Here is a 12128-nt window from a genome sequence, read left to right on the forward strand (position 1 = left end):
TACCACATGACTTAACCCCTCAGGTGAACACTAAGTTTCTTTTTTTAAAACTGTGTCAAAAAAGAAATTTTTTGTTACCTTACATCACAAAAAGTGTAATAGCAAGCGATCAAAAAGTCATATGCACCCCAAAATAGTGCCAATCTAACCGTCATCTCATCCCGCAAAAATCATACCCAACCTGAAACAATCAACCAAAAATTTAAAAAACTATGGCTCTCAGACTATGGAGAAACTAAAACATGTTTTTTTTGTTAAATTTTTTTTATTATTGTGTAAAACCTAAATAAATAAATAAAAATATACATATTAGGTATCGCCGCGTCCGTAAGAACCTGCTCTATAAAAATATTACATGCTATAACCTGTCAGATGAACGTTGTAAATAATAAAAAATAAAAACGGTGCCAAAACAGCCATTTTTGGGCAAATTTTCCATTTTAATCCTTTTTTTCCCGTAACAAAGCAAGGGTTAACAGCCAAACAAAACTTAATATTTATTGCCCTGATTCTGTAGTTTATAGAAATGCCCCATACAGTATGTGGTCGTAAACTGCTGTATGGCCACACGGCAGGGCGCAGAAGGAAAGGAACGCAATATGGTTTTTGGAAGGCAGTTTTTGCTGGACTGTTTTTTTGACACCATGTCCCATTTGAAGCCCCCCTGATGCACCCCTAGAGTAGAAACTCCAAAAAGTGACCCCATTTAAGAAACTACACCCCTTAAGGTATTCAAAACTGATTTTACAAACTTTGTTAACCCTTTAAGTGTTCCACAAGAGTTAATGGCAAATAGAGATGAAATTTCTGAATTTCTATTTTTTTTACTTTGCTTCACAAAAAATGGAATATAGAGCAACCAAAAATCATATGTACCATAAAATAGTACCAACAAAACTGCCACCTTATCCCGTAGTTTCCAAAATGGGGTCACTTTTTGGAGTTTCTACTCTTGGGGTGCATCAGGGGGCTTCAAATGGGACATGGTGTCTAAAAAACAATCCAGCAAAATCTGCCTTCCAAAAACCAAATGGCGTTCCTTTCCTTCTGCGCCCTGCTGTGTACCCGTACAGCAGTTTGCGACCACATATGGGGTGTTTCTGTAAACTACATAATCAGGGCAATAAATATTGAGTTTTGTTTGGCTGTTAACCCTTGCTTTGTTACTGGAAAAAATGGATTAAAATGGAAAATTTGCCAAATAATCTAAATTCTGAAATTTTATCTACATTCGCCATTAACTCTTGTGGAACACCTAAAGAGTTAACGACGTTTGTAAAATCAGTTTTGAATACCTTGAGGGGTGTAATTTCATTTTTGTGTGGTTTCTATTATGTAAGCCTCACAAAGTGACTTCAGACCTGAACTGGTCCTTGAAAAGTGGGTTTTTGAAAAGTTCAGAAAAATGTCAAGATTTGCTTCTAAACTTCTAAGCCTTGTAACGTCCCCAAAAAATAAAATGTCATTCCCAAAATGATCCAAACATGAAATAGACATATGGGGAATGTAAAGTAATAACAATTTTTGTAGGTATTACTATGTATTATAGAAGTAGAGAAATTGAAACTTGGAAATTTGCTAATTTTTTTACATTTTAGGTAAATTTGGTATTTTTTTTTATAAATAAAAAGGAATTTTTTGGACTCCATTTTACCAGTGTCATGAAGTACAATATGAAAAAATATGTACTCCGCACACCTTGAATCCAGTGTGGGTGCCCGTGAGAGTAGTGGAATAAGTATCCACGGCACTCCAAATTTTCATGCAAAATTATTTTTTTTGTGCCGTGGATTAACCTTTTACTTATGAAGTACAATATGTGACGAAAAAACTATCTCAGAATGGCTTGGATAAGTCAAAGCGTTTTAAAGTTATCACCACATAAAGTGACACTGGTCAGATTAGCAAAAAATGGCATGGTCCTTAAGGTAATAAATGAGCCCGGTCCCTAAGGGGTTAAAGAGGCTCTGTCAGCTTAATAAACCCTATTAAAATAGTCCTGTCAATCAAGGTACAGGGCGAGAGTTACAAAAGCAGTGCTCCAAGGATTCAGCCCTGCCTCCTGGTGCTCCAACATACTAATTTGCATATGTATAAAATGTAGATATCTCCACAGCTATTTATCATACAGACAAAAGAAAGGTATCGCTATAATCAGCATGATGAGCCCTACCAGGCAGTATGTCTGGTAAAATAGGGTTGATCATGCAGGCAAAGCCTCTTTAAATTCCTATGCTACAAAGTTCTATAAAGGTAAGTCCATGAACAAAGTAGTTTTTTATGGTTTTCAGTACCCATTGTATGGTTTCAAAAAAGTTACAGTAAGATGTGATATTCTACCACAGGCAGGGAGCGTCCTCCACCCTACGTATGTGTTGGCGACGTGTTTGAAGGGGCTGGCTGTCTGATCAGTTCACTAGCTAAGCCAACCTCCTTCTCTGTCACAGCTGATAGCAAGCCCTTCACACACAACACAAAGAGGGGAGGTAGCCATCCATTCAGAATAAAGTATAACAGTAAGTTTCATTCATTTACACTTGAAAACCAAATAAGAACTTTTGTGTCCTAAGATAACACCTTTAAATAGGACCTGTAACCTCTAGGGGTGAGCGAACTTGTGATTTCAGGTTCCTCATACAAGGTTCAGGTTATCTAAGAATTCCGTTATGGATTCTGCTACCACGGACCATAAGTTCTTCTTTAAGTCACAAAAAAAAAAAAAAAGAGGATCTCTATCAATTATCTGTATAAAGGGTTACGAGAGAGGAGATCTTGTTGGGATTGCGTCCACCAACAGCTATCAGACAGAATATCACGCTTTATTGTATGATAACATTGCTTCCATACACTCACCGGCTGGTATTATACCGAGTGGCAGTGGGGCTCTGACAGGAGAAATGCTGCCATTTATAGTCTTCCCAGCATCCATCTGGGCTCGAAGCAGAAGACCATGAACAACTTCGCTGACTGATCCATCACCTCCTACACAAACTATACTGTAGAAAAAAAAAGAGAAAAACTGAATATTTCTCAGTAAAACTTTACATCAATGTACCTGAGAAACCTAAATTATAACAGACGTGTTCTGTATGTATAATCTGTAAACGGTGTTATATTAGCAGTATGGTAAAACTTTAGGAAGTGCAGAATCTCAGTTCAGTAATTCTTTCACTCCATCACAATTGCTAGTGATCTACAAGCTACTTTGTAATCTATCATAATAATATTCTGTTGCTTTTCAGAGAATTATAGTCGCTGGGAAGCCATAAACGTTGTATCTAAATAAAGTCATAATTTAAGATGCTGTTTATTATTATTAATATGCACAGGGAGTAATTACTAGCATACATTTGTAAGGACAATTTATTTTTCATTGCTTCTTTACTATGGTATTATTTATACTTCATATTATGATTTAGACAGCACAAATTACTTTGTAGGCAATGGTTTTAGGAAACACACATTTACTATTTATCCTCCTTTCGAGCCATAGGCTTTACAGAAAATGTTGCGGCAAAACTCTTGAATACCCTTCCTCATTGTTCAGTCGCTCCTACTTTTCTTTTTCGCTGCCACAAGATGTCGGTCATTGCACATGATTACATCGGGTCCCGATGTGCCAGAAATGCTGTAGAATTGTGATGCCAATTCCAATAATAATGTTAAATATCAGTCACCAAAAAGTACCAGTCACACAGTTAGAAAAATAGTTAACCCTTTGTGACAGAATGGCTCAATATGTTTAATAAAGGCCAATTGAAAATATTATTTATAGCCAACAATAAGTAAAATTGGCTTCAAAGGTGTACATGGCCTTTAAAAGGGTTTGTCCAACTTCCAGCATACCAGCCGATCAGCTGACTGAAGAGACCGCAGCACTTTGCTGAGCGCTGCAGCCTCTTCCTAGGCCAGTGATGTCACGTTCATGTGGCCTAGGCACAGATCAGTCCCACTCAAGTAAATGGGGCTGAGCTGCAATACCAAGCACAGCCGTTATCCAATGAATGGTGCTGTACTTACTAAGCTGTGAGACAGCCATGGAGCCCACTATAGCACCACTGCCTTTTCAAAAAGCTGATCAGCTGGGATTCCAGGATTCAGACCACCATCAATCACATACTGAGGACCTGTCCTGAGGAATGGTCATCAGTATTAAACACTTGGACAACCAATTTAATGTGTAAACAGTATTCAGTAAGCTCCCTCTAGTGCTGATGGCCAGGGCCGGCGTCAGCACCCGGCATAACCGGACAAGTGCCGGGGCCCACTGTTCCTCCCCAAAAACACCACACCATGTAGCATTAGTACGTGGTATTTGGTAGCACACACACCATGCAAACTCCTGTATGAGTCTAGTCTGAGGTCCTAATAATTTATATTTCTCTGGTCTGGGGTCCGAATAATTTATCTATACATGATCTGGGGTTCTGAATTCAGAAGACTGGGGTAAGAGTTAATTTAGGGGTTCTGGTCTAAGTTCCAAATTTAGAAGCCTAGTCTGGGGCTCTGATTTTATTTAGGATCTAGTCTGGGGCCTAAACAAATTTAGGGGTCTAATCTGGGATCTGAATTTAGGGGTCTAATTTGGTGTTTCCATTTATTTAGGTAGTCTGCAGGCAGAATTAATTTTCTGTAGAGGGTGGGGGCAACTACAATAATGAGGAGCCAAAGATGTCTGGGAAGCAAACTTTGCATTTGTCAGGAGACGTCATCATGACACACTGGGGCAGATGGAGAAGAAAAGGAAAAAAAAAATATTGCAATTAGAAAAAACATCACTTGTGAGTCACTTTATGTAACTGATGTGTATGCTGCATGTTTTAGAGTGGTCTACCGGTGCAGCGTAATTATATTATTAGGCCCTGGTATCTGCCTGCCAAAAGACAACAGCAAGATAGACTATAGTCAGAGAGATAGCTGGAGTCAGGGAGAGGCGGGATGTTACCAGCAGGAGTCTACAGGCTAAAGTAAGAGGGGGTTATTTACAAAGACCAAAATTTTACGTTGGTCTTTGTTTCACCCCTACACTGGCAAGTAAGGACCTAATTTATGACAATGTCTTGGCCCCCGCCACTGCCAAGTAGGGAGGATGGCACAAAAACGGGGTCTTGCGACTTTTTTAATGCCTAAAACTGGCGTGGCACACTTTGTAAATTACCCACATAGTCTGTCTCCAAAAAATAGAATTCAGGGAGAAGTGGTGGATGCAGTCTCTCTCAGTGTGTCTGTGAAACTGCATGCTGTGAGAGGGAAGAGAGAGACATTGGTTCAGATATCAGTAATGACAGACTCACTGCTGACTAAGGCTGGACATGCTGACTGAGCCTTGTAGTTCTCTCAGAGAACTGTCTACACGGCTCAGCATGTCCAGTCTGTTATTACTGATTACCAGAGGACAGTACAGGGAAGAAGTATAAGGCGGGCAAAGAACTATAAGGCTCAGCATGTCCAGCATGTGTCAAAGTAGTCTGCTGCAGCCTGCCCTGCTGTGTCCCAAATTAAAATATCATTATATTGATATGTATTGGCCATTGGGGGTAAAGGGGCAGGCAGCAGCATAGTGCTATCACCTATCAGCATTCATATTGATATTTATTGGGTCACATCACATATATACAGCTGATATATACAACGTTTTTCAATTGTGAAGTTGAAAATTGACCAATTTTCTTATATATGGTGACACAGATCAATGTCATGCTGGTAGGGAACAGCTTCCCAGGGTTGACCTTTTGAGGTGATTACCCTGGAAGGGACTGAATAGGTGATATTGGTAGGGGCAGTTTATCTACATTGTGTTTGCTTCTAATACCTCCGGGTACTGATGCACACAAGCTTACAGATACCAAGAATTGGCAGTTCAACAAGCACCTCCGACCAAGAAGCACAAGTCTGGAATTCAAAAAAGAAAAGAGAATCAGATACTGGAAGATAAAATCAAGAAGCTAGCTTCCATTGACTGCTTCTTCAGGAAAAGTACACATAAGGAGAATGAAGATTCCTCCATTTGCACTGTATCAGATATTCAACCAAGTGTCAATACCTCTCAAGAAGCATGTTCGAGCATTGAAGAAGTCAGTGAACTGGTTGTAGACCCTCCAGACCAGCAAACCTTGTTCTGTCATTCTGGACCTCTTCCAGAGCTCAGTGATGATCCAGCAGAATGGCCTGATGTAATCACTGATCTCCTGAGATGTCAAACTATCAAAAGGGGCCCTAAGCAAGTGAAGCTGGAAGATTTTCCACTTACAGATTTTCCAGATGGTACAAAAAGAAGAATCTCATCTGGTCATTATTACACATTGCTGGGTTCTAGGAAAAAGGTTCCATGAGATGGGCTCATTTACTCAGGGCTTGGAGATTCCATATATTGCTGTTGTTGCAGGCTATTTGACAATGAAGCCAAATCAAATTTCTCAAGCCCAAATGGATTTAGAGACTTGGAAGCATGTCAGTAGTAAGGGATCCTTGCATTCCCACGAAATATCTAGCAGCCACCTGTCTAATTATGCAAAATGGAAAAATCTGGAATCAAGCATAAAAATAAAGAAACTACCATTGACAAAGACTTGCGTCTGGAAGAACAAAGATGGAGCAAAGTAATTCACTGGATGGCAAAAAACTATCTGCGCTTCGGAGGATCATCAGATACTGTGTGCACAGAACATAATGGTATTTTTCTCCAATTACTGGAGCTGATCTCTGAATTTGATCTGGTTTTGAAGGAACACTGGTTTTAGCATCATTGTAGACTGCACACCAGACATCTCCAAACAAGAGCAGTTGTCACTTGTGCTGCGATATGTGGACATCGATGATGGAAGTGGAAGTCAAGGAAAGCTTTCTGGAATTTCTGGCCGTCACAGATACAACTGGAAAATGTCTTGCAAGTGCTGTCTCAGACACGATGGTGTGCTCGCCTTGAATCAGTGAAAGACATTTTGTTACAGTTTCCACAACTTGTTGATGCTTTAGAAGTTTTTTTTTACATGGTACCCAATATCCTAGTAACACATACAGTGAAGCAAAGATTTTATTGGATCCCATATGCACACAGCCCTTTGTTTGTGGTTTATGTGTATGGTATGACAGTCTCCTCCAGGTCAACCAAATTAGCCTGGCCGTACAAACAAAAACCATTAATGTTTCAAGTCTTATTCCACTTGTAAAATCTATTACCACAGCTTTTATGTAAGGCAGCAGGTATTTGCAAAAAGCTGGATATACCTACTGAATACCCGACACACAGGCTTGTTGACACGACCGTATGGCTTTTTCAGTGTTTTGCGGGCTGTTTTTAACAGATCAGTTTTTCAGTTTTTTGTTTCAGTAGTGTTTCTGGTTCCGTTTTTCCGTATGGCATATACAGTATACAGTAATTACATAGAAAACAATGGGGCTGGGCATAACATTTTCAATAGATTGTTCCGCGGATACGGAAGACATACGGAGTACATTCCGTATGTGTTCAGTTTTTTTTGAGGACCCATTGACTTGAATGGAGCCACGGAACATGATTTGCCGGCAATAATAGGACATGTTCTATCTTTGAACGGAACGGAAAAATGGAAATACGGAAATGGAATGCATACGGAGTACATTCCGTTTTTCTTTTGCGGAACCATTAAAATGAATAGTTCCGTATACGGACCGAATACGGAACTAAAAAAACGGCCCATATATGGAACGCAAAAAAAACTTTTGTGTGAACGAAGCCCTTAGAAAGAAAATTCGGCAATGCAGTGACCAAAACTGTCAAGGGCCAGCATGCCAGCAGGCAAGTGGAACATCATTTTTAGATACAAGGCAAGAAATATTCTTCAAACCTCTGCTTGAAACTGTCCTTGGTGAAATTGAAATAAGGTTAAATTTTTTGCAAACATTTACAGACAAGTTTGGATTGGAAAGAAGCCGTTGACTTGTCTAACTTACAGCTCCAATGTTTAAAATTCTCTGACCCAGCAGTTGATGGAGAAGTTATGCTTGAGGAGATCAAGATATTGGCTAGGATGCCCACAGGAGACTTTAAAGTACATATTCTCCCACTCTCTTAGGCCTCCTGCACACGAACGTGTGCGCCCCGTGGCCGCGCTAAGGCCCGCAATACACGAACACCGACCGTGGGGCACCCACAGCGGATCGAGGACCCATTAATTTTAATGCGTCCACGATCCGGCCGTTCCGCAAAAAGATAGGACATGTTCTATCTTTTTGCGGAACTAAAATACAGGACGAAACCCCACGGAAGCACTCCGTAGTGCTTCTGTAGGGTTCCGTTCCGTGCTTCCGTTCCGCATCTCCGGATTTCGGACCCATTGAAGTGAATAGGTCCGTATCCATGATGCGGAATGCACACGGAACGGTGCCCGTGTATTGCGGATCCGCAAATGCGGTCTGCAATACGGCAACGGGACACCTACGGTCGTGTGCAGGAGGCCTTAATCTGGCATTCCCAAACTTTGTTTTGGCATTGCAGTTGTTAACAGTGCCTGTTTCAGTTGCATCTGCTGAAAGGAGCTTCAGCAAATTGAAGCTATTTAAAAACGAACTAAGGTCCCAAATGTCGCAAGACAGATTAAGGCTACTTTCACACTAGCGTTGTTTAAATTCGGCGTTCAATTCAGACACCGGAACTGTCCGCCGGATCTGGAAAAACGTGTGAAAACGGATTACACTTGAATCCTGATCAGGATTTTGATCACAATGAAAAATGCATTGGAAAAGACGGATCCGCCATTCATGGACTTTAACATTTTTTTCACATTTCTCGGGTTTAACATGCAAAAGCCGGATCCGGTTTGACTGAACACAAGACGCCGGATCCGGCGTTAATGCAAGTCAATGGGAAAAAGACCTGATCCGGCGTTCAGTCAAAGTGTTCAGGATTTTTGGCCGGAGGTAAAAATACAGCATGCTACGGTTTTTTGAAAAGCCTGATCAGTCAAAAAGACTGAACTGAAGACATCCTGAACAGATTGCTCTCCATTCAGAATGCATTAGGATAAAACTAAGGGCTCTATCACACCTGCGTTCTTTTCTTCCGGCATAGAGTTCCGTCGTCTGGGCTCTATGCCGGAAGAATCCTGATCAGTTTTATCCTAATGCATTCTGAATGGAGAGAAATCCGTTCAGGATGCATCAGGATGTCTTCAGTTCAGGACCGGAACGTTTTTTGGCCGGAGAAAATACTGCAGCATGCTGCGCTTTTTGCTTCGGCCAAAAATCCTAAACACTTGCCACAAGGCCGGATCCGGAATTAATGCCCATTGAAAGGCATTAATCCGGATCCGGCCTTAAGCTAAACGTCGTTTCGGCGCATTGCCGGATCCGACGTTTAGCTTTTTTAGAGTGGTTACCATGGCTGCCGGGACGCTAAAGTCCTGGCAGCCATGGTAAAGTGTAGTGGGGAGCGGGGGAGCAGTATACTTACCGTCCGTGCGGCTCCCGGGGCGCTCCAGAGTGACGTCAGGGCGCCCCACGCACATGGATGACGTGATCGCATGGCACGTCATCCATGCACATGGGGCGCTCTGACGTCATTCTGGAGCGCCCCGGGAGCCGCACGGACTGTAAGTATACCGCTCCCCCGCTCCTACTATGGCAACCAGGACTTTAATAGCGTCCTGGCTGCCATAGTAACACTGAAAGCATTTTGAAGACGGAAAAGAAAAACGCTAGTGTGAAAGTACCCTTAATGCACTGGCGGTTCTTTCAATCGAATCTTAAGAAGCAAAATGTGTAGATTTTAATCAGGTAATACATTGCAGGTAAAAAAACATGTATAAGGATCCATTCACACGTCCGCAAAATAGGTCCGCATCCGTTCCGCAATTTTGCGGAACAGGTGCGGACCCATTCATTTTCAATGGGGCCGGAATGTGCTGTCCGCATCCGCATTTGCGGATCCGCACTTCCGTTCCGCAAAAAAAAATAGAACATTTTCTATGAGTGTGCCGGCGATTTGCGGTCTGCAAAATGCGGAACGCACATTGCCGGTGTCCATGTTTTGCAGATCCGCAAAACACATACGGACGTGTGAATAGACCCTAAAAGTGTTTTAACTGATTTACACAAGATACCACTTTTGTGTTCTGCCAAAAAAGTTCTGGACAATCAATCCATGGATTCCAGCAAGACATTTTATAGTGCTCTGCATTAACTTCCTTTTGTACTTTTTCAAATGTTTTATGTCTTTACAGTATGTCAAAATAAAATATTTTCATATTCAATGTCTGTCTGTTTCTCTTTAGAGGGTGTACAGTAAAAACGGAATACTGTGAGTAGACCTGAGGGATTAAAACACTGGGTAGATAAACAATGTGCCACAAGGGGGCCCACTGAGGCTTTATCACCCAAGGGCCCACATGGACCTGGAGCCGGCCCTGCTGATGGCTGCAGGCAGAATTGCATTTTTGTTAGATTTAAAGTATGTCCAGAAAATCCTGGAGTTCTGCACTTTTAAATGCATAATAAAGTTACTTATTATAGTTTTATCCCCAAATTGATATTCCAGATTTTATTTAAGTGTATTCCTCAAAAAATTGTCAGACCCAGAGAAAACCTATTACTGGTGGATCAACAGCAGCAAAACCATGAACAGCGCCATGTGATTCTAGGTAAATACATGTCCTGTGGTCAGACTAAATTGCTTCAATGTTGCCAGGTCCTTCCTCTTGTGATTGGAATTGACTGGAGATTTCTATGATCAACTTACCTGGAACTTCCAAATGAGTAATTGATTTTTGTCGTGATAACGTGGAAGCTATAAAGCCCGAGAGATGATAATGGGCTATTTTATAAACTACACTGTGATGTTTCCCTCTGCGCCATTTTCAAGAGTCTATAGCACTGCTGTGCTGTCTCTGCACACGGATCACTAATAAGAACTACAACGTCTTTTCATATTAGCTCAAAACCTTTATCTGTCCTTGAAAAAAGGAAAATAAGGTCCTAATTGATCAACAGTACCTCACCATTGCGAGGCATCAAGCAGGATGTTCTCAGACCGAAGTGGCCACTGAGCTTAGAGTCTCACACAGCGTCATCAGCAGGTTGCAACAAATACAGAGAGACTGGAAGAGTCACAGAAAGGCATAGAAGTGGACGTCCTGTGGCCACATCCCACACTGATGACCGCCTCATTGTACCTGACCACCCCACCAGGCACAGGTGTCATCGTATTGCATGGGCCAGGAAGCATCTACGCTGGACGAGGGACCAGTGGGACTCAGTGCTATTCACTGATGAAATTCTATTCACATTGAACAGAAATGATGGCCACCAACGATGTTGGAGATGTCAAGGAGATCGCTATGCATCAACCATCAACCACTGTTGTCACCAGACAAGCCTTTGGTGGTGGTGGTGTTACAGTGTGGGCAGGTGTGTCTAGTCAATACAGAACTGCCCTACACTTTGTGAATGGTGTCATGTAACTCAATATTACAGTCTGTATCGTTCAGTATTGTGTGCCCTATATTGCACCAGATTTCTAGTTATAAGCAGTGAGGCTATATGTCTAGCAGAATATATGGTCCAATAGATCGCATGCTGCAAAAAGAAAACGTAGAAATGTAGAGTAGAAATGCTTTACTGCCGTCACACTTCAGGGCAAAAGCGACACTTGTGGTTCAAGAAGGATGTTCCGGGCATGTCCCAAGACCCAAACTGCATTACATAAAACCTGGTGCCTAATATATTGTTTGGAACCAAGTAGACATGTTTTAGAGAAATATAAAGGGGATGTCCTTTTGACCTGAATCCACCCCCCTGGACCTGCAGAACACGGGGTTCTTGTTCCTTCTGTCTCCTGTTGTTACTGATGTACTTCGGTCCAGCATGTCAACATCCGATTTGACTGAAGTCATTTTGCGTGGCCGCAGTAGTGACATATCCCTCATGCGTCACATCAGTAGGTCATGTGATGCAGGGGGCAATGTAAGCTCTGCGGCCAGTTAATGGCTGCAGAGACACACATGACCCCTGCCAAACCAGGTCTTGACAAAGCAGGACATGCGCGTCACTGGCAGTGAGGGATCAAAGGAGCATCTGGGAGCAGGTAAGTATGATTCCCTTTGGCAGTTCCCGAAACATGGGGGGGTGGGGGCTAAAGATTAGTGTTGATTGAT

At 41.8% G+C, this 12128-nt stretch overlaps 1 protein-coding gene across 1 annotated transcript in view; it reads right to left on the reverse strand.

Moving 5' to 3' along the window:
• CERKL (ceramide kinase like) overlaps positions 1–12128 on the reverse strand; it is a 160097-nt gene that overhangs the window by 25726 nt on the left and 122243 nt on the right. The window contains exon 5 of the mRNA XM_044302594.1: positions 2854–2996. Within this exon, the coding sequence (XP_044158529.1) occupies positions 2854–2996 (143 nt within the window). The remainder of the gene's footprint in view (positions 1–2853; positions 2997–12128) is intronic.

Source organism: Bufo gargarizans, chromosome 8 (assembly GCF_014858855.1).
Source record: "Bufo gargarizans isolate SCDJY-AF-19 chromosome 8, ASM1485885v1, whole genome shotgun sequence".
In the NCBI taxonomy this organism is placed as follows: domain Eukaryota; kingdom Metazoa; phylum Chordata; class Amphibia; order Anura; family Bufonidae; genus Bufo; species Bufo gargarizans.